General features: G+C 38.0%; 2 protein-coding genes across 2 annotated transcripts; one reads left to right on the top strand and one right to left on the bottom strand.

The window, feature by feature from the left end:
* The first annotated feature begins 5,119 nt into the window (after positions 1-5,119).
* rpl32 (ribosomal protein L32) lies at positions 5,120-7,638 on the top strand. The gene is made up of 4 exons (XM_079807848.1): positions 5,120-5,173; positions 5,748-5,848; positions 6,908-7,089; positions 7,461-7,638. The coding sequence occupies exons 2-4, from the start codon at positions 5,753-5,755 to the stop codon at positions 7,588-7,590; spliced, it is 408 nt and encodes a 135-aa protein (XP_079663974.1). The 5' UTR covers positions 5,120-5,173; positions 5,748-5,752; the 3' UTR covers positions 7,591-7,638.
* A 1,350-nt stretch (positions 7,639-8,988) lies between these two features.
* Positions 8,989-24,022, bottom strand: cand2 (cullin-associated and neddylation-dissociated 2 (putative)). Its single transcript, XM_079807847.1, has 15 exons — positions 23,833-24,022; positions 22,031-22,174; positions 21,801-21,955; positions 21,602-21,725; positions 21,268-21,524; positions 19,321-19,426; positions 19,041-19,186; positions 18,549-18,835; positions 18,328-18,469; positions 15,203-16,705; positions 14,984-15,079; positions 13,747-13,916; positions 12,784-12,948; positions 12,542-12,649; positions 8,989-10,758 (listed from the first exon to the last, which is right to left on the bottom strand). Exons 1-15 carry the CDS (start codon positions 23,898-23,900, stop codon positions 10,534-10,536), a joined length of 3,696 nt encoding a protein of 1,231 aa, XP_079663973.1. The 5' UTR covers positions 23,901-24,022; the 3' UTR covers positions 8,989-10,533.
* Between the last annotated feature and the right edge of the window lie 95 nt (positions 24,023-24,117).

Genomic DNA, 24,117 nt, shown 5'->3' with positions numbered 1-24,117 from the left:
TTTATAAATGGTTTATTTTCTTGAAAAAAAAAGAGAGTCAACAGTCATTCAAAGAGTGGCTGCAGAGTGTGAGCTGTCCCCACCATGATCCTTCTCGTTTTATATCTTTTGTTGGCCTTTCAGGGTCAAAGCTACCCTTCTGGAATTTTCCACATATGGTACAACAGTTTGAAAACACCCCCATATATTATACTCTTTTACACCTGAACCCCTTTAATTTAGGTGTATGGTGACCTGGGTCATGTGAAGACGTTGGCATGTCAAATACTAATTCAGTCGCTCCTCTTCCCAAATTCAAAGCCTGACACACATTTATTTTCTCTAGGCCCAAATTCCTCTAACACATTTGACCAGTTACTGTCCGCAGTTCTAAATAACACAATGTTCCATAAGCATAATAGTTATATGAACACAGAAAAACACATGCATATTGATTAAATGAATCTTCTCCTATACAAGAACAAATATTATGAGGCTTCAAACATTTATTTAAATATTCTAATAGCATGTGACAGACTATTGTGCAATGATGGACATTCAGAACATGACCTCGTTACATTACATTTTAAACCAGCGAGATACATTTTTTGTTTGCCATTTTATTACAGTTTTTGGTTTCACTTTATTTTGATGGTCCCTTTAACACATTCTGTTGTTGACTATCAGTGTTGGCAAGGTTACTGTATAACAGGTTACAGATTAAAAGTTACTCTTTTTAAAATGTAACAAGTAGTGTAACTCTTTCAATTACTTTGTTAAAGTAATGTGACTGATTACATTTTTGGATTACTTTTCTAAATTTCTAGAATGTTTATATGTAACAATATGTAAGATTTTTGGATTACAACATCCAAAAACCTGTTGACTTGTGTAAAATTGAAATCCATTTAAATTTTTACAAAATTCAGTTTTATTTAAAAATTATTTAACTGTCCACATATGTGGACACCATGCAACAAAGGCGTAAAATGGGACAAAAAGCCACAGATGACAATATGGAATATTGTGCTTTTATTATATCATTTTATGCTATGCATAACAGCTCAGATATTTAAAACATTAATATTACAATATAACAACGATAAAACACATAGTGTAGGAACTATAATGCTAGTTATATGTGGAAACCTAATAGCAATATGGACTGGGCTTTGCTGGCACACACTCCTCATCAGTGCGGTCATTGTCACACACACTGTCCTCTGGGATATTCTCTGTTATTCTGAACTGAGTGCTTGACCTGTGGTGTCCCTGTTTGGTAGGATAATAATATGTCATTTTTAATGGTTATTTATGTTGATATATTTGTTAAATGTCTGTTTTATTACAATATAAGACAATTCAAAACATATTTGCAAAAACAGAACGGATATACTAGCAGGGTACAGAAATCAGACTTTATGCAATCTGACTCCACTGTTGCATGACGTCCACAGTTTTTCACAGTTTTTCACAGATATGCCTGGGGCATTTGGCACATGGCTATCGCTGTCAGCCATCTTGGATTAATGATGTCATCAAGCAATGAATATTTGGGCTACAAGACAGTAGCCACTGTTAAAATATTGCTGTCAATCTACTGACACTGCCCTCAAGTGGTTTGGAGAGAATTACCAAGACAAATGAACCCTAAATGGAGTTAAATTAACTGTCCCCAAATGTGGACACCATGCATGAAAGGGTTAAATCCAGAGAAATAAGCCATTTTAAAAAGGACACAGATCGTGTCCATGTGTCGCCTATCAATGACATCATACTCGCATTATCCTCGCTTTCGTTTTATTTTGTAGAAACCATGGAAATACCAAAGATTATGTGTTTTATTAGAGAAGGTGAGCAACTGTTTGGATACATTCATCTAAACGAATCATTGTTATATAGCTCAACACAGTTAGTTTAAATCTTTTTTTCTTGATTTACCGCGAGTACCATGTTTTACCATGCCTAATATCGTGCTCGTCTACGTCATAATAAAAGCTCCACTGCTGTCGAGCCGTATGTCACACTCGTCTCTCATTAGTAATCGCTTCAGCGGCCTCGTTCAGCTCCAACAGCACTCGACCCTGCTCTGCTTTATACTAAAGTAATGTTAATAATCTCATCCATGAACGTGATGAGTCCCAGTCCCGGATTCTTTTCCACCGGCTGTAGAAGTGAAGACGACATCTCCCATGAATCCACACCACTCAATCTTGGCGTCATCAAGCTATGCCTTTGTTTTGAATAGGTGACCTCTAGCGGCAAAAAAACTACATGGTGTGCCTTTAATAATTTTCAAACAACCTCTAAAAAACAGATATTGTAATATTTTGTTATATTTAAGAGAAAAGATCATTATACTGTAGTGAAAAACATGATTTTTCTTCTTAATGATATATATAAAAAAATCTGCATAGCATACTATTCTTTTTACCACTATGTGTGTTTGAAGGGAAAATGCCTATACAAGGCCTAATAATTATTTCTCACTAACTAGAATAGATTCTAGTTTCATACGCACTGGCAACCCAAACAGTGCGTAGCTGTCAAAACATGCATGGTATTGTTTTTTTTTGTTGTTGTTTTTAATAAAGTTATATTCTAATAGAGAGATTTGCCCACTAGGTGGCGCTTCAGGTTAACATTCATCATAGGAGATGCTTCCTCAGGTTGGACTTTGAAGCCTTCGATGTCGAAAGCATTTTTTATATTTGGCAAACAAATTTTGCACTGAACTGTTATATTTGCACCCTTTTCAAATTTTTGGATGAAATTATTTTTTTAATTTCCAGCACTGGAACGCATTTTTATCACTCGCCATGGTGGCAACTCTGCGTTTCCTGTGCAACGATGTGACTCACTGGCTGCGTCCAAAACCTGGAAAATGCTGCCTTCGGAGGACACATTTCAAGGTAGGAAGCCATCAAGACATGTCCGTATCTAATGTTAGCTTCACTTCCTGTTTCCTTAGATACCTTCATCTGATCGATTTTTGAAGGCAGCATATATGTATCCTTCGCTGCCTTTGATATCCCACAATCCTGTGCTGCTTTCCATTCTGTGACAGTTGAGCTGGAAAAAAGATGGCCTCCGAAAGTTGCGTTTGCTGGTCAGTTTGTGTGTAAATGTACGAAATCAACAAGGAATCAAGATGTTCCTGAATGGTTAGTTGATGAATTTATGTAGTTGATGTGGAATAAACAATCTTCAACTCTTCATATTCTGTGATAATAATCTATAAATTCTCAACATGGCCTCACCACCTTTTGTTGCGTGTTCCCGGGGGCAGGGTTTATGTAAATTTTAGGGTTAGTGATGTCACTAACCCGGGAGGAAGCTTGTGTAGTCCCTACCATCTGTTTGTTGTAGTCCTTAAAATAAAATATCTCCTTTGCTTTGAACTTTGAGCATCGTAACATTGCAGATATTGTTTATGCTCAAACAGCAACAATACACACTAACTGAAGTTAAAATAGTGAAATCATAATCAACCACACCTTTAAAGGGATGAAAGAAAGGGATCTTCACCCAAAAATGAAAAGTTGATGTTTATCTGCTTACCCCCAGGGCATCCAAGATAGAAACTTTGTTTCTTCAGTAGAACACAAATGAAGACTTGTAACGTCAACTGTGGCAGTCTATAAGTTGTATAATGCATGTGAATGAATGGTAACACATGAGATGTATGGGCTGATGTATGAGAACTATGAGAGAAAAAAAAAAAAAATGCACATACAAATCCAAATTAAACCCTGTGGCTCGTGACGATTCATTGTTGTCTTAAAGGGGCTATATGCAACTTTTTCCCCAAAATAAACGTAACAATAGCCTTTTTATTTTACCATTTATGACTCAAAGATCTCCTGATGAGCATACTGACACCTTGTCCGCTCACAGTGGGTGCACCTATAAGTCTGTATCCTATTTTTCATATTTTCTGGCGGGTCGTCTTTTCCCGCGCTGTCTGCGGATGTGACGTCACCACCACTGCGAGAGCGAGCAGAAAATGAGAGCAGTTCTGTTTTTTGGCCACAGGTGTCAGTCGCGAGTTTAAATTTCAGAAAAACGCATATAGCCCCTTTAAGACATGAAACACAGTTTATTAATTATTATAATTATCCTCATCATTATGTAAATCATTATGGTTTACATGTACAAGACACAAATGTATGTCAAATTACAACAACTGTAGCAGGGCAGTTGAAGAATTATATCAAAGCACAGGAAGATTCAAGAAAATTAAACAAACTGTAATACTATACAACAAATAATAATTGGTAGTATAAAAAAAATACGGACAAATGTGGTACTTTGTGGAGGTTGAAATTATTACAATATAAATGATTATCTCTAATGCTCAAGAATGTTCATTATTAATTGACAACGCTTTAAAGGGACGCTAAAGCGAGCGAGGATATATAATTTCACTTGATTCAATTCCTCCATCCTCCGTCTTTTCCCTGCGTCCTCCATCCTGAAGGGGTGGAGCTAAGATGCAAGGAAAGGAAACGAGGATGCACAAATAAGAATTGAGAAGCACCGCTTATATCTTCTAAATGTAAATTTTGTTCATACAAGCTTATAGATAACAGACTAACATGTTCATACTAAAAGACAAAAAAACTTCAATTTTGATTTCATGGGGACTTTAAAAGGTTGTCTTTTTAAAATGTTAAATTAATAAAACACAATTGCAAATGTACATACTTTATATAGTAGGCTACATATAACTTGGAATGAAAAGAACATATTGTAATAAAAAAGGCAAACAAAGTAATAGTAAATAATCATAATACACGAGGCAGGAAGTGCAGCTCGTCTATATATTTTTAAAAAAGCTTTTATTTTTCCGTTTTTTAAGGTAAAATATACTAAATAATTTAAAACAACATATGCACTGCTATATTAGTTACATACATAAAAAAAAACACCCAACCTTTTCCCATGCAGCACTAAGACAACAACACACCAGCGGCAATGTTGTGTACACCATAGATATGTATACAATAGATATTGTGTTGCTATTGAATCCTGTCATTTTGAAAGTATAATAAAAAAATATACAACATAAATGTTGTACACGGCCACATTTCAGAGCAGGAGCGACTTCCGCTGCCTGAGATCATCTCCAGGCCGTCTCTGCGTCATTTCCTTCTCTTCCCCGGGACTGTCTTCGTTAGAGGCAGGCCGAACGGTGAGCGGAATAAAATCATAATTCATCCTTTTACATTCTGATAAAAATAAACATGTATCAGTCCATGTCGCTTTGTTGGTGTGCGTTGCATTTATCTGGGCTGATATTGCAACTCGTAGAGAGATAGAATGCCCTTTATTTATATGAATTATCACACGGGGTCGTTACATGGCGGCCATTGGCGTGATAGGGACACAGTGAAGTCACTAAATATAATGACTACCTCTCTGCTAGCTACAACATAACAAAAGAGTGCGTTATGCTTAATAATAAATGATTTAGACTCGATACAGTGTGTATAGTACTTGTGCTAGTTGCGTGTGTTGTGCATGTTGTATCGCGGTCGCCATTTAGCATATTGCTCCCATTTCTCCTGTAGATGTAAACGATAAATATGCTTTAAACTTGTATTTTATTGCGTGCTGTAACTTGTTTTTGTTGACAACTCATTATACAAGACGCTTTGCTAACGTTGCTAATGTACATGCTATATGTCAACATGTGAACAGTGTGCATGTTTAGTAAGTGTGTTTTTATATTTTTTTTTATTAATATTTGCTTGTTCATTTTGTAGGCATCATGGCAGCCATCAGACCCCTCACCAAACCTAATATAGTCAAGAAAAGGACCAAGAAGTTCATCAGACATCAGTCGGATCGCTATGTCAAGATCAGTGTAAGAAACCTAGGATATCAAGGAATTGGTTGGATGTGTTTTTTAGAGACTTGGGAAAAGGGGAAATTAGTCATAGAAATGCATCCTATATTTTGTAAATGCATGTTATAGGTTTTGTGAACAATTTATCCGTGCATGCATTTTGTTTGTCCCTCTGCTTACATAAAACATGTAGTTACATTATCAGTATTATAGTACTGGTCAAAAGTTAGGGAACAACTCTTTTAATGTTTTTGAAGTCTCAAGCTCATCAAACTTGCATTTTATTTGATTAAAATAAAGGAAAAGCAGTAATGTGAGAATTTTTACAATTTAAAATAATAGTTTTCTATTTTAACATACTTTAAAATAGTTTATTTCTGTGATGTAAAGCTGGATTTTCAGCATCGTTCCTCCAGTCTTCATGATCCTTCAAAAATCATTCTAAAATGATTTATTATCAATGTTGGAAACTGTTATGCCGCATAGTATTTTTTGTAACCTGTGGCTTTTTCATTGTTCTTTAAAATAAAAAGTTAAGAACAGTATTTATTAAATAGAAATCTTTACTGTTTCTTTTATTGATTTAAAACATCCTTGCCGAATAAGTGTTAACTTCTTATAAAAAGAGATTGCTGCCCCCAATTTTGCATGGTGGATTGTTACAAAATATTTCTGTTTTAAATAAATGCAGTGCTTATACTTTTTATCATTGAATCCTGAATATTACACAGCGCAACTGTTTCCAACATTGATAAGAAATCATGATATTAGAATGATTTCTGAAGGATCATGTGATGCTGAAGACTGGAGTAATGATGCTGAAATTCAGCATTGATCACAGGAATTTTTTTTATTTTTATAAAGCATAAAGAAACAGACCAGTGAATGATATTCTAGGTCTAATTCTAGCTGGGTCTAATCATTTTGGGACTATTTAACATTTTTAATGCAGAAAATTTTTTCAAATGCAATATCTGTCCATTCAAGATCAACTCAAGTAGCTTGATTTAGTAGATGACTCAATGAATTTAGTCTTCTATAACATCCATGATCTAATATAAAAAAATCTCTCTGCAGAAAAACTGGAGGAAGCCCAGGGGTATTGACAACAGAGTGCGCAGACGCTTCAAGGGTCAGATGTTGATGCCCAACATCGGTTATGGAAGCAACAAGAAGACCAAACACATGCTGCCCTCTGGATTCAGGAAGTTCCTGGTCCACAATGTCAAGGAACTTGAGGTCCTCATGATGAGCAACAAGTAAGAGCAACCTTTTTATATTGCCGCGTTTATAACCAATTTGAATTTACTTAGATGATTTGTGTAAATCCTTTTAATATGGCGGTTCTTTGTAGTTTTTATTTGTTTAAAGATCTCTGTGATCATACCTGCTGAATTGTCCATATTCATCCAAGGTATTGAATTCGGAGAAATAGCATGGCGGAGAAAATACCCATTCTACCTCTAGCTCTTACCATAGCCAGCAGGTGGAAGATAATCTGCAACAAGTGACTAGCACTTGTATTTGAGCGTTTTTTTTTTTTTTTTTTTGCGGAGGACAAATGTTGCATTCCCATTGTTTTCAAAATATGAATTTGTGATAACCTTAAGGTTTTTCTTTCTCTCTCTAGGACCCATTGTGCTGAGATCGCCCACAATGTGTCCTCAAAGAACAGGAAGCTGATTGTGGAGAGGGCCGCACAGTTGGCCATTAAGGTCACAAACCCCAACGCCAGACTCCGCAGCGAGGAGAACGAATAATCTGGTTGTCTTGTTGTCTTTTCAATAAAGTGAAAAAATATAAAACCACACTTGTGTGTTCGATCTCATTTCTTTTTATTTAGATGCGTGCTGCATCCTAATTAGGTTGCGTAATACACACTGAAAAAACAGGAAAACACATGTTGTCCAATTTACTTAATCGTATTATTTGTGATCTACGCAACAAATTTGTGTTTCTCTTCTAAACATGATTTTATTGCTTTTAATTAATGTAATACTCTAAAATGTGCGAACAACTAGATGAAATTATTTGGGGTGAATGTGAACCAATTAAGTACTCGAAAATGATTTTTGCTGAAACTGTAGTTCCCAGCATGCTTTGCTTGGGACTTTACGACTAGAGTAAAATTGTTGAAATTAAGTGTTATTTTGTGTTTTTGGGCAAAATGAGAAAAAGGGAGAGACTTTATATTGTTTATTAGTGTTTAATGTTTAATTATGTTGGAATTATTCGAACCATTTAAATTACACTGGGTTACCATAGTGGAGAAGAACGGAGCGATTGCTTAGGCTGTGGACTGACTCAGCACATGTCATTAAAGAGCATTTCACACTTAGCATATATATGATGTGCTATTGCTGGCAAAAAAAAGAAAGCTACTGAGTCCTATGTTATTAGTCAAGTGACAATAGAAATATACAAAAATAAACATGTGTTTTGATTAAAGAGGCAGGGTCTCAAGCCCTCGTGTGCACCACTGATGTTAGGGAGCCATATTAAAATCAATGTGAGACTACTCAATTCGGTTACTTAAAAATTACTTAATTCCATTATGTTGAAATTATGTGAACAAATTATGTTTGTTAAACTTAATTGAATCGTGGAACCGATGTACATGATTAAGTCATGTAAATTCAACACCATTTTTTTCAGTGCAGGGTTACAAGTCCATTTTGGAGCAGATGTCACTTAGCTGCGCAATAATTATGGCAGGAAAAACTTCTGGAGGAAAACTGGCAAAATCCACGGAATAAAAGAAAGTCTTGATCCTTTAGATGTCAGAATATTTATAGAAAGGTCGTCAAAGACGCCCTTTGAAGCAAAATGCAGACATTTTTGCTTCTAAGCCATTAAATGGATGGTCTGGACGGATTAAACTTACGATTAGTCGACTATTAAAGCATGAATTTGTGAACAATAGATCAAATAATATTCACATATGCAGTTAGGGGGCAACATGTATTAGCCCTACAGTTACAGAATGTAATTGAAACCTATAACCCTTTTCTTGCAATTGCGAATATCTCCCAGTTTGCATACTGTACAACTTGTGGGGAATAAACTTGCTTTTCTGAAGGAAACAAGACTATGTTTATATCTCGCAATTCTGGTTTTTCTTATAATTGTGAAAACTTGGAATTTGCGAGAGTCAGAAGTGAGAAATGAACTCAATTTATTTTATTCTGTGGTTTCCATAGACTGCAGGACTGGCATTCTCTGCCACCAGGTAGGCTCCGCCCACAAAACATGTAATTGCTGTTTGCAAACAAACAAATGGTCTATACACCCTTACACAAATTAAGATATTAAAAGGGTCTTAAAACAGCAGAATGTATTGCATTCATGGCATTAAATGTTGCATACCTTGCAACAAAATTACATCAATATTTCTGTCTTGTTTTCAAACATCTTTAAATCAAGATACATTTGCTTTAGATGCATGTAAAATGAAGTCTTGAGACATTGAACAAGAACAAATATCTATCAATGAGCCCATTGACAGATATTTGTTCTTGTTTTAATTAAACGTGCTTCATTTTAATTTCACACAAAGCAAGGCTTAATATTTTGTATATCCAGTAAATGTATCTTGATTTAAGAATCTATCCATTTACATTTGCAGTGGAAATGACAACTTTTCACATCACTTTTTGCTGTTTGATAAGATCCAGTAAAAGTTATTTCCATATTTTTTTGGTTAGGATTCAAGCTGCTTTGTAAAATTAATTAAAAAGTGATGGATATCTGTTGGAAGTTGTATTTTTAAACTAAAGTGTTGGTAATACAACTCATTGTGTTTCTTCTTAGACATTTACATATAGATAATGCATTGACGGATTGTGTTCCCTTCCAAATTATTTTCTATACTTTGTTTTTAAAAAGTCTTAAATTTACCTTCATAAAACCTGTAGAAACCCTGTCATACTCAGCCCTAAAAGTATGTACTGGGCTGGTTTTGTGAAGAAAAAGTACATGCTTTTGAGTGTGTCGCAGAAGATTATGCAAGCTTTGGGACATACTTTAACAAGACAGCTCTGTCGCTTAGTTGCATGCATCCTGTCAATCATCTTGTCAGTTAAAATCCTCCACGTTTAATTTCCCACCGTTTCGAAGAGAAACATACGTTGATCTGCCAGTCATGGGTCTATCATGGAGAACTCCCCTCGTGTTTGCAATTTGCATTTAAAAATGAATGGCCAAACATATCATTATGTAAGTTCACAATGCTGTTGCAGATGAAATATAATGTGGATAACATTGAATAATATCTTTTTGTCAGGTTAGATACTGATAATTATTTACTCAAACCCCTTTATCTAAACCTCTCTACTTAACGGTTGGACTCATCCGCCATGTTTGTAGTTTTTTAACACTTTTTAAAAATGTAGTTCTAATCGAATCCTCATCCAACTCGCAATGGGCAATATCAATCGTTAGAATGTGCACGGGACTGACCTTCGGGTTCTAACGGGAAAAAGTAGACCGTCCGGGCATCTTTTGAATACTCATTTCAACATACTATGATTTAGGGCATACTAAATATAATTTCGAATGCTATTTAGGATGGATAGTATGTGAATTGGGACGCAGTTGCAGATTCTGTAGGAAATAAGCTTAAAGCTTTAAAAGTTTTTATTTTCACAACAAAACTGTAGTCCATTGCAGGTTCCATAACCATGAATGATAACACAAATCGAGTCCTAACTTGTGTCCATCGATTCCACAGCCCCTGTTAAGGCGTCTCCTTGAAGGCTCTCGAAGATGGTGGCCATCTCTGCATTGCTTCTGATTTGGTTGGCAAAGTCTGCCATTGCAGGGCTCTTTTCCACCTCGCTGATGGACAGCAGGGCAGCGACGGCACGCATGGCAGAGCGCCTCAGCTCTTCCTGTTTCTCAAACTCTTGCTTCACTGAACCAGCTTTTACCTTTATATTTAAAAAAAAAGAAAGAAAAGATAATTGATTACTTAGAAGCAGTGCTGGGTAGTGACTGATTACATGTAATCTGGATTACGTAATCAGATGCCAAAAATGAAATACTTGGGTTTATATTCGGGTTTTAAAATTCTTTGGCAATCAGACTAGGTATTTATTACATGATTCCATGTTATTCTCACAATGGCAGTAAATTATTCATAATTCATTGATCCTGCAGCTCCTTCACTAACCCCACTCTGGGAAACCCTGACGTAATGTATTATTTAAAGGTGCAATAAGCAATTTCTGAGAAACACTTGATATTTGAAATCGCCAACAAACACGCCAACACTCAAAAGGATCATACCCCTATCTAGATAGCTCCACCCCCAAATTCACAAACATGCAATGCAGGCACCTCCCCCCCTAACGTGTGGGCACACCCCTTACTGCTGATTGGCTACAATTGTGTTTTGATCCCCGATTCACTTTCAACAGCGTTTCTCAGAAATTGCACTTCATGTTGTTGATAATAGGCCAGTCGCAATAATCAATATATCGATATATCGCACAACATATGTACATGACCTTAATAATTTGTTTGTGATGCAAAATATCGCCCGTTATGTTTACATGATAATGAATGTCACCAACATTTCACTCGATTGTGCTGTCATCTTGTATGTTTTCCGTGACTGAGGTGAAAGTGGTTCTCGGGCAGTTCCTTCATACCCAGAGCGGTTATCGACAGGTGGAAAAAAAGGCCCACTTGAGGCGTTATAGTTTTTTCCTGACAACTACTAACAGTTTGGAAGAATAAGCCCAAATGGACTCGATTTCAAAGCCGCAATCCCCTGTTCCGGTGCACGAGCGTTAAAGCCGTTTCACAAGGGAAAATGGTTATTTACTAAAATTTTTTATTTTATTTAGGATAATATATTTTTTACCCTCAATTTTCATGTTCTGAAGAATTAAAAGGTTGTCATTTGAAAGTGTGTAGGTCTACTTCCATTATTATGCTGTTATATTAGGATTATATATTTATATGTTTATCGCAATTATTTCTGGGACGATATATCGCGAAACAAAAAGTAGTTATCGTGACAGGCCTAATTGATAACAAATAATAGAATATATTTTCCAACTCTTTGTATTTTATCTTTGTATCAATATGGTACAAGTTTATTCAAATCAATGTGATAAGTGAGTTAGGTCAAAACTAATCTCAAGCTAATCAGAAAGTAGTCTGATTATATTACCATTATATTACCTTGTGTGTAATGTAATGGATTATGTTGCTAACTACAATTTTTGTCATGTAATTTAGAATCAGTAAATAGCCCCGTTTCCACCAAACTTTCTTCCCAGGAACTCTTTTCCCCCCAGACCTGCTGCTGTCTGTGTCTGCGGTCTAAAGTACCACGAAGATTAGTCCTGTGACATAGGACAGCGTGCGACTTTCCAGAGCCCACTGGATTTCGTCTTCCGCAAATAAACTTAATAAAGCCTGAACCTCATCGTCGGTCCATCGGTCGCATTTTTTAAACTCTGTTGTTGATTCGAATAGCAAACAACTCATACTGCACAAACCACAAAATACTTTTAGGTTGAAATAAAATGCTGCCTTAGCTCAACCAATCAGCATGTTCAGCGCCCAAGTCCCCCCCCTCGAAAGTTCCTGAACTTTGAAAAGTATTACCTCGCGAGCAGGGCTGTTTTGAGGGGGAAATCTTTACCCGGAACTTTATTTAGACCATGGTTTGCTACAAACAGTGGTTATGCTAAGTCTTACCTTTGTAGTGCACGTAGCTTTCAGTGGTTCCACTAATCTGTCCAGCCTTTGTACCACAGCAGCTGGACACAGTTTAGAAACTCTGGCGAGCATAATGAAGGTCAGCATCTGAAAAACCAGAAACACAAGCATCTTAAAGGGAATGAATGGTGAAAATATGCTTGCTTTAGTCCCATGTATTGGACAATGTTAAATCACAATGCAATCGTATCCGATCCCTACCTCACCTAAAATACACTTACTTTAATGTCATAGTGGTCTTTCAGGCCTTCCTCAACATGATTCAGAAACTCAAAGATATCCAAACAGTCCAGGCAGCTGTCCAGCAGAGTGTACATGCATTCAAACGCCGCCTTACGGACATCCAACCCATCATCTACTGTGTGCTTGAAGGGGCCCATCTCAACCTGAGATGTGATTTAAAGGGTTAGTTGACCCAAAAATGAAAATTTATGAATTACTCACCTTCATGTCGTTCCAAACCTGTAAGGCTTTCGTTCATCTTCAGAACACAAATTAAGGTCTTTTTGATAAAATCTGAGAGCTTTCTGTCCCTCCATAGAGTGCTGAAACTTTGACGCTTCATAAGGTTCATAAAGAGATTGTAAAAGTAATCCATATGAATTGAGTGGCTTAATTCAACATTTTCTGAAGAGACAATCTCTTTATATGATCAGATATAATTTAGGCTGTTATTCACATAATCATTCATCAACTCGCACATCAGTTGTGGTAAAAGGAAGCTCAAGCATGTTTGCTTGACGTGTGAGAACCAATGAGGTTCATTCTCATGTTACACAGCATGTTTGAGCTTCCTCAAAAACCAATGAGGCTCATTCTGGTGTGTTACGCAGGACGTTTGAGCTTCCGCAAGAGGTCTGTTCTCGCGCATCAAGCATGTATGGTTGAGCTTCTGTTTATGTTCGCTGATCATTGTTTATATGTGAATAAAAGCCTAAATTCAATCTGTTAATAAGGGGATCAAGTCTCTTCAGAAAATTTGGACTAAACTGTTCAATTCATATGGATTAGTTTTACGATCTCTTTATGAACTTTTTGAAGCGTCAAAGTTTCATTTGCGTAGCTGTCTATGGAGGGACAGAAAGCTCAGATTTCATCAAAAAAATCTTAATTTGTGTTCTGAAGATGAACGGAAGTTGTGTTCTGTTTACATATCATGTTCTTTTAATGTTCATAATTTGTACCTCTCGAACAAGGTCTTTTCTGATCTGGGTCTCATTGTATAGATGTGGGAGAAGTGATGTCAGAAGTCCACGGATCAGGGAAGGTTTGTTGTGGGCAGCTGAATTGAACATGACTAAAGCCACTCGCCGAACATTGAGGTCAGGGTCCTGGAGAGTTTTCAGGAAGTCACCTAATAGCAGAATTACAAACTTGGCCATTATTGCAAGGGTCTAAGACGGTATCTATCATGCATTCACCAATATATATATATAGTATACTGATCAGGCATAACATTATGGCCTAATATTGTGTTGGTCCCCCTTTTGCCGCCAAAACAGCTCTGACTCGTCGAGGCATGGACTCCACACCCCTGAAGGTGTGCTGTGGTATCTGGCACCAAGATGTTAGCAGCAGATTGCGAAGGTGGGGCCTCCATGGATCAGACTTGTTTGTTCAGCACATCCCACAGATGCTCGATTGAGATCTGGGAAATTTGGAGGCCACATCAACACCTTAAACTTGTTTTTGTGCTCCTCAAACCATTAATGAACCATTTTTGCTTTGTGGCAGGGCACATTATCCATTATCATGCTGAAAGAGGCCACAGCCACCAGGGAATACTGTTTCCATGAAAGGGTGTACATGGTCTGCTACAATGCTTAGGTAGGTGGTACGTGTCAAAGTAACATCTACATGGATGGCAGGACCCAAGGTTCCTCAGCAGAACGTTGCCCAAAGCATCACACTGCTGGCTTGCCTTCTTCCCATAGTGCATTCTGGTGCCATGTGTTCCCCAGGTAAGCGACGCACATGCACCCGGCCATCCACGTGATGTCAAAGAAAAGGCCACCTTCTTCCATTGCTCCGTGGTCCAGTTCTGATGCTAACGTGGCCGCCCATGACCCTGTCGCCGGTTCACCTTCCTTGGACCACTTCTGATAAATACTGACCACTGCTGACCGGGAACACCCCACAAGAGCTGCAGTTTTGGAGATGCTCTGACCCAGACATCTAGCTTTCACAATTAGGCCCTTGTCAAACTCACTCAAGTCCTTACGCTTGCCCATTTTTCCTGCTTCTAACACATCAACATTGAGGATAAAATGGTCACTTGGTGCCTTATATAGCTATAGCCCACCCACGAACAGGTGCCGTGAAGAAGAGATAATCGATGTTATTCACTTCACCTGTCATAATGTTATGCCTGATCGGTATATATATATATAATTTACATTTATTAAAGTATATGCAGTTTACCAATGCATCCTTTGAGGAGTGAGTCTATAGCCATAGGGTGGTCTACGATAGTGAACTTCACTGCAGTTACAACCGTACTGCGGGAAAGAGGAGACCCTGGAAGAACAACAAATGCTTGCTTATTGTTTATATTTGTGCAGCCCAGTCATGTATATCAAACACTTGATTAAAACCCCATCTTAAAAACTAAAGTCAAGGTAACATTTCATCTCATATTACCTGAGGACAGTTGTTTCTTTAGCCTTGGTAGAAGTTCAGATGGACTGACCAATGTGAGTTTCCCCAAACATTCAGCTACAATATTGCGAGTGCCCTCCTCTGCGCATTCACAGTGCTTGAACAGCAGAGCCCAGATGTTCTCCACATGAGGCTTGAGACTTTCGGCTGACAGAGCAGTGATCATTTCCTTGAGGGAGTGGAGAAGCAGGTATTGTCTCTTTGGTTGGCTGCCGATCTCCTTGAGCATGAATGGCAGATACTCCCCCAAGTTTCCAACGCAAATGTTTCCCAGGGCGAAAGATGCGGCAGACTTAACTTCCTCGTTCTGAGAACTGAAGGCTTCCATTATGACTCCCTTCAGCTCCTTGTGTCCTTCGAAGTTCATAAACCGTCCAATTTCCCCAAGACACAACAACGAGAGAATCCTCACTGACTCGGATAACTTGGGGTTCTTTACCTCCTGGATAAGGTTGGTAACCACTCCAGAAGCTTCTTTGGGGCAGGCCGTCGACAACGCTGCTACACATTTGGCCACAGAGTAGTAGGACTGTTTATGCACAGACATGGAGTCTGTCGACTTTGAATCGTAGAAAGGCCGTCTCAAGGCTTTCAGAAGGTCACTGTAACCCATGTTGTTGGCCTTTGTTGCTACAAGAACCTGGAAGAACTCAAGTATTGAATTAAGAGCACCTCCTTGTAGCAGTGGAGAATGAACTAAGTTAAGCACTTCAGGTAAGATCATCCCCCCAATTTTGCTCAAAGAGGACGGGCAAACTTTGGCCATACACGTGATCAGCGTTATGGTTACCTGTGAGATATGCATATCGCTCTCCTGAATCAAAGCAGGTACCTCACTCAGTATGGACTCTATCATAGGGGGCTTGAAGCTATCGCTGTAATTTGTGACCATCACATTCAGGGCTGTTATCGTGTTCAACTTAAGGGCCCGCTGATTTTTCCGCAAGAAGGATCCAAGCATTGGAATCCCCTCTGTTAAAATGGGTCTTAGGTCGATTTTAAGTGGCGAGGAAGCGACAAGAGTCAAAGTCTTCACTGCGATTAGCCTGGTGATTTCATTTTTAAGCCTTTCCAGAAATATCTGCAAGGTGGGCTGCAAGTCAGCACCAAGCTGGTCACCCAAATGACTCAAAATGTGACCCATGCAGAAAATGGCCCGCTCTTTCACTTCTTGGTCTATGTCAGCCGCCTTTAACCTCTTCGAGGTGCAATCAAACACGGTCTTTATGTAAGGCTTGGCGTCAAAAGTGATGGGCTTGTCCAGCGGCCGCATGAGCTTGACAATCTGCTGGGTGACTTGGAGGGCCTCAGATGTGATTTTATAAAACGGGTCTTCGACACATTGGATCACCGGTGGTAAGATGACATTAATGTGTGGGTGGAAGATCTCTGGATTGTGGCTACTCAAGAGAACATTGAGGAAAGAAAGGGCGTCAATCTTCATATTTGAAGAGGTCGACTTGTCTGTCAAGGAGTAAATAATACCTAAAGAGAGAAGGAAGATCTGAAATAAATGTATGGAAAATAATATGCTACAAAACTGGTTAAAGAGTGCAATTGGATGACAAAGGTCCAAGGCAACTTGATAATTGAAGTATCAGGGATTCATTTATTACAACTCAGATGTCAGATGAGACTATAGCAATTAAGTGATTAAACTCGGCAAAGAAGAACATCCTAGGTGCGGCCATTTTCGCATCACATTGCGTCACGCTGCAACTACTTGAGGCTATCAACGGTGAAAATGTCAAGTCAAGTCACCTTAATTTATATAGCGCTTTTTACAAAACATATTGTTTCAAAATGGGTTGAAATAGGTTTAAAAGTGCAAGTTTTTGAAAACAATACCATGCAATACAGCAATATGATAACCCTTTTCGTCATCTCTGTGTAAACTTCAGAAACGTGAATCTGTGAAAACGGTGACGGCATGCACATGCGAATTAAATGTTTAGTCTATAGGCTGGCGTGTTTAAAAGCGTATGTGCAGGGGCATAGTCTTTCTTTACAAAGTGACTGCCAATTGCTTGTCTGGCATGCATGATACAGCATTTTTTTTGTCGTTTCCGCGGATCCGTGTGAACAGGAATTATTTTGATAACGTTTTCATCTGTACTGAGGAAAAAAAAGTTTGATGTGTCAATGAGGGCTTCGCAGGGGATAGTCTAGTCTCTGCTGACACTTCAGGGCTGCGTTGTGGTCAGGTCTAGGCGCAGGTTCTTTAACTGATCTTTGATACGGCCCGGATCCGGCTCTCTACGGTAAACCTTGGGATAAACAGAGGGACTAATATTAGCGTAGATGCCATTCTTTTATGATGTAACGAGTACATCAGGTGTTATGGGTAGTGTTCCCGGTTACCTAACTGACCTAATTTATGCAGCCTAATAATAATTTTACATGATTTGAATTATAGAAATTGTGTTATGTGTATGCCAGGTTAAAGAAATGCGTTTTTAGTGTAGATTTAAACTGTATGTCTGCTTCCCGAACAATGCTAGGAATACTGTTCCAGAGTTTGGGTGCTAAATAGGAAATTATCAACTGGCCAGAATTTAAGATTGCAATAGACATGATGAACTATAATGCGTTTAGAGCTTGCTCAAGTACTGCTCAATGTACGATGTTTAATAGGGAGCCAATGCAGTGTTGACAGAACCAGGCTAATATGGTCATACTTCCTGGTTGTAGTAAGAACTCTAGCTTCTGCGTTTTGGACCAGCTGAAGTGTGTTTATTAAGCGAGCAGGGCAACCACTTAGTAGATAACTACAATAATCTAGCCTTGAGGTCATGAACGCATGAACTAACTTTTCCAAATTTGTCATTGAGAGCTTGTGTCGTAATTTAGATTCATTTTTAAGATGGAATGTCAACGCAAACTTTACAAAATAATTGTCCTTCTTGTCAGAAGTAGCGCAAACTTGTAGAGTATGCTAGAATTTTTATGGGGCATCAGTTTACTGTCAGTAACTTGTAACCCTGCATCCGGCATAGACAGTATAAGTGATTTTATAATGGGTTCTTATGGTTTTTGATGTGTCACACCACTTGTATCCGGTGTAGACAGGGTGTTAGCATTTCATGCTAAATGTCTTTTAATCTGACCTGGAATGAGGGCTGGTATGTGCTCTCCTAGTTGACTGGGCAGTACATTAGCCATCTCTGTCAAGAGACTGAAGCAACCTTGCCTACTTCTCAAGCTCTTCTCCTTTAGCTGTCGGTGTAAGGCTTTTACTATTGTCGGTACCTGTGAGAGCAGGTGAGAGCTATTTTTAGGAGATATGCACCATGTAGTTTGGGGTTTAATAGCCTGCAAACAAGCATACCTGTTTCTTCAAGAGAGAGACAGCTGGCTCCTCTTTAGCTCCCGTGTCCAAAGTGGGACCGTGAGGGTGCCTGGTCTGTCTGAGCAAAGCCACAAAGGCTGAGAAAATGTCAGTCTTAACATTCTCCTCACGTTCTTTGAAGCGGGACACCAACGTTGGGCCTACAGATCCATAAAGCTCCACCAGCAGATCCCTGCGGCTGCTGATTATCGCCTCCAGACATTTCACAGAGGAACGCCGCACCTTCCAGCTCATGTCCTCATCATCGCTGTATTCATCATCAGACTCTATAGATTACAAGTGTGTTGACTGTGAAAAATACACTCAGAGTGGGCAGCACTACATCCGCCATCTGCCTCATCTCATTCATAGCTAGAGAAACTTTGTATGAACCATTAGTAATGATTTTTTATTCTTTCCAAAAAGATAATATTGATGTATGCTTAAATATGGAATTCAACTTTTTGGAATATGGAAGGTCAATTAAATCACCCTGATCTTCATCCTCTCTTTCCTCAATGTCCATACTGTCATCCTGGTCATCGTCAGCATCATAGTTGTAATTGGGGTCGTAGGTTATGTACTTCAAACACAACTTGATAATTGTTGGGATGTGAGGGGACATTTCCTTTGGGCATCTGTACAAAAACCAGGAAATAATATCTGACTTAATATCTGACATACAAGTACACACACAGAGAGAGAGCATGGTGTCATGTTGAAAAAGCTGAATTTTATCGTTATAAACCAAACAATATAGAAGTAGTTTTACCTGCTAACAAAAGCTTCGAAAGCTTGAAAGCAGAACTCGCGTAGCTCATCATCTTCCACGTTACAAAACTTCACCACCATGGGTACAATCTTCTCCAGGTGTTCACCTTATATCATAAGACTCAATATTAATACAGCAACCATGTCATATTCAAAATCTCCAAAAGACATTTTAGTATGTCTGTGTCCGAAATCGACCCCTATAGCCTTAAATGGGGCACTATTTGAGATTTGTAGTGATGTCCGAAACCATAGTGGACGTTATCGAGTGCACTTATTCCATCCCCCAATGCACCACAAAAATAAGTGTATTCCAATGTGGGTACAGCGTAATACATAGGTATAAATTCCTTTTTAAATGATTATTAAATTGTTTAATTAAAGAGCACCTATCAAGGAATTTTGAAATGTACCTTTCATGTAGTGGGTAACATAGATCTAAGTGAACAAAAACATCCTGCAAAGTTTGAAATATGACAGTGCACCGTATATATAGTTATTTTCTTTCAAAAGTAAGAGTCGACTCTGAGTCATTTTTAAGAATCGTTAGAAGACCGAAGCTTTTTCTCTGACTAGATGACGTCAACTTGTCAAGTTATTTGAATACGATACGCCCACTTATTGCGCTCCAAGACGCCAGTGAAAACTAGAAAACATCATGGCGACGAGACGCTGTGTTCTGAAGTGCGACTCAAAAGCAAACTTTTTTCATCTGCCCAAGGATGAGCATTTGAAGACTAAGTGGCTTGAAGACAAACCATACATTGTCGCGATTGTGTGTTTATTAGTCTTCAAATGTCTCTATTTGCATGTTTCGCGATCTCAGGAAGCTTTTATTATGGACTTCTATTATGGCACATGGTATCTTCTTCGTCTGTCTGTGCCATATATGGACTACATGTGCACAGAGCGCCCTCCGGCTGCCAGTATGAATTGAAAACAACACATAAGAGACTCAATCGCTCATGATTAGGCTATATCTGCGCATTTTGAGGAAGTATTGAATAAAAAAAATACTCCTCTGTTTATTTGAGAATCGCTGTCAAAACGGGAAAAATAAATGCATATTATAAGAAAACTAAAGTCTTTTTTGTCATTGCATGCATGCAAAACTGTTGTTGGGGACTTCTAAAACAATATTTGGAACATTTTAAATGCCATAATAGGTGCTCTTTAAGGTTTAAAAATGCTATTTCAAGACAAATATTTTCATTACTACTGGAGCTGCCCGTTTGCAAAGTTTAAAATTATTATTAAACAGCAAGCAGAAACTATGCAAAAGCGGCAGTTCTTCCGGTGCACTCAGTGTCCGAATTCACTCACTCGTTTTCATTCACTCCTTCAAGTGGACTATATTAAGTTGTTACATTTATATAGCGCTTTTCTAGGCACTCAAACAATGCGCTTTACATAGAAGGGGTGAATCTCCTCAATCATGGAATGGGGATGATTCGGAGGCCATGATGGACAGGGGCAAATTTGGCCAGGATGCCGGGGTTACACCCCTACTCTTTATCGAAGGACATCCTGGGATTTTTAATGACCGCAGAGAGTCAGGACCTCGGTTTAACGTCTCATCCGAAGATCGGTGCTTGTTACAGTATAGTGTCCCCATCACCCTGATTTTAGGACCCACACAGGGTGAGCACCCCCTGCTGGCTTCACTAAAAAAGCAACCTAGTTTTTCCCAGGGCTCAGCCCTGCTTAGTTTCAGTGGAAAACCAGTCTTGGGCTACAAGGTGATATGGCTGCTGGCAATATCTGTGGAGTAATGTAGGAATAGTAAATGAGGGTATAGGGGAAGATTTCAAAAATAGCACGTCTTTTAACTTGATTGATTTTTATCTTTGCTAGTCTCTTCAGCTCGCTCTGCTGGTCACACTGTAATACTTCAGTCCCTCAACATTAACGGACAGAATTCTAGCATAAATATAAAATCAGCTCTCACCGATTCTGTGTCCTCCTCGTCTGCTGACCGTGGCCAAGCACTGGATGTAAGTGCGGACGCTGGCAGTGGGCGGTCCACGGGACAGCTCGCCCATGAGGTGTTCGGTGAGCTGAGTAAACAGAGCAGGGCTACAACTTGGCACCAGGTGACCCAGCGCGATAATAGAGCGTTTCCTTACAGCCATACGAGGACTCATGAGCTGGGCGAGGAGACCGGTCAGAATTGACTGATGGAAGCTCACCAGAGCAGTGCTCAACCTGTCAAGCAATGCATTAGACTGATGGGCGAATGTTCATACGCACTTTTCATGCAAGTACAAGGCATTTTGACCAACCTGCCCAGCATGTCGGAAAGAATATCTAAAGCCTCCAGCTGAACGGACACGTCGTCTTGCATTCCCAATGCTCCAATCAGCTGGGACGTGATCTTCCTACAGACGTTGACTGTGAGGCTCAAACCTTGAATACAATACAACAACTATGACCAAAAAGATCTGGAAAATTTGGCATTTCTCTATTATTTCGGCATGATACCAGTAGATGAAGATGGCAGTTCAGCGATGACAGTCTTTAGGCCCATGCTGGAAATGTCCCTCAGCTGCTCTTTGTTGGACACCATGTTGGAACAGAGAGTGTCCACCATCGTCTCCACCTGACACTCCTTTACTTTTCCCACTAGAGGACCAAGACTACACAAACCAGAAATAATTGTGAACACAATCCATAACGTTCATGTTCGGAGGAAAATCTGAGTGAGAATATACCATTTGACGGCCAGATTCTGCACTTCTCCGTTTTTGTCCTCCAGGAGTTTGAGCAGCATGGTCACGACTTTCCTCTCGCTCTCCTCGTCCAGTTTGATCGAGTCCTTCTGGAGCTCCATCATCAGGTCATTGGCTGCCATAAACCTTTCATTTGTTTCACCAAAGTGCTCATTAGTTTTGATGTACTTCACAACCACTTTACTCAAATAGCATGGTGAATGTCCAAAACACACGGTATTACCATGGTAAATACTAGCGAGATAGTAGTACTTAGTAAGCAAAACTGTTTGGTATGGAGACTCATATTTCTACCACATAAGAAAAAAGTAATGGTTTTGTAAATCATGTATATGAGATGAAATTTTTTAATTACGACATACTACATCATAATTGTGAGATAAAAGTAAAAAAATTATGACATAAAAGTTGAAATATGACATACAAAATCACGTTTATAGTTATACATACAAAAAGTAAAAATTATGACAAAAAGTTGAAATATGACATAGTCATATTTATAGTTATGAAATTAAAGTCAAAATGATGACATAAAAAGATGAAATATGACATACGAAGTTGAAATGATAGTTTTGACATTAAAAAGTAAAAATGACACAAAAAGTTGAAATATGACATACAGTCATATTTATAGTTATGAAATTAAAGTCAAAATGATGACATAAAAAGGTTAAATATGACAGGCGAAGTTGAAATAATAGTTTTGACATTAAAAAGTAAAAATTATGACATAAAACGTTTAAAAATGACATGAAGTCGAAATGAGTTATAGAATTATAATGTAAAAATTGACACAAAACGAAAAAGTTGGAATGATAGTTATGACATTAAAAAGTTCAAATTCTTATAAAAAGTTGAAGTGTGACATACGAAGTTGAAATTATAGTTATGACATTAAAAATTCAAAATTATGACATAAAAAGTTGAAGTGTGACATACGAAGTTGAAATTATAGTTATCACATTAAAAAAGTTAAATTCTTATAAAAATTTGAAATATGACATAAACAAAGTCAAATGTATAGTTATGACATAAAAAGTCAAAATTATGACAGAAAGTCATCATTTCTTTTATGTCATAATTAAAAAATTATCTCATAATTATGACTATGTCGTAACCTGTCAAAATTCCGACTTTTTATGTCATATCATGATTATGTCATAAATTATGACTTTGTAGGTCATCATTTCAACTTTTTTTCATAATATCAAAGTCTTTATGACTAGTATGTAATTTACTTAGGCCTAGTATGTCACAATTTCGATTTAGTATGTCATAATTATGACGTATGTTTTATCTAATAATCGTGATTTAGTATGTCACAATTTCGACTTTTTGTCATAATTAAGATTTACCAAAGCATGATTTTTTTTCTTATAAATGCCAGAAATGGGCTTCCATAATTTGGGAACAGCAAATTAGAAACGGAATTCTGTAGGAATTGTAACACTAATCGATGATTAATTTAATATTTAATCTAGATTGATTGGATTTACGTTTCCATTTATTCTCCAAAATACAAATAAAATAGAATATTCTACATATAAATCAAAATGTCATGCAAACAAATAATCGTTTTCAGTAACCTATGTCCACAACAGTTTTCATTTACAAAGATAGCCAATGTTGACTCCAGTTCACTAGTTTCAAAGGGTTAATAATAATCTGAAAATGATGATTTAAGCCACATATAAAAACTGCAGGCCTTTGCTTTGTCATTGGCCTATTTTTGTAAACATTAGTCGTGAGTCTGAAACATGCGTCTAACACACACACTGCCTTACCGAAAGTCTTTGTCAGTTGATGTCATTTTTTCCAATAGATTGGAAATGTAAAAGGTAACATTCGACATCTTGACTTTTTAAAGTAGTGCACTGAATGGCGATGAAAAATTAATACAGAAAGTTGAGCTTGATGAAGATCATAGCGCCTGGCTGGACACTGGACAGACTGGGACATCTGACACTCTCGGACAGTTATAAATAGAGATGGGTGATATTAATTTGAATCGCTTTGCCGCCCTCTGCTGCAATCAATGTGAACTGCAGGACGGTGACGGAAGAATTGAG

The sequence above is a fragment of the Gobio gobio genome, assembly GCF_949357685.1.
Source record: "Gobio gobio genome assembly, chromosome: 24".
NCBI lineage: Eukaryota > Metazoa > Chordata > Actinopteri > Cypriniformes > Gobionidae > Gobio > Gobio gobio.
The sequence above is the reverse complement of the archived record's forward strand: the minus strand, read 5'-3'. Positions and strand labels throughout refer to the sequence as shown.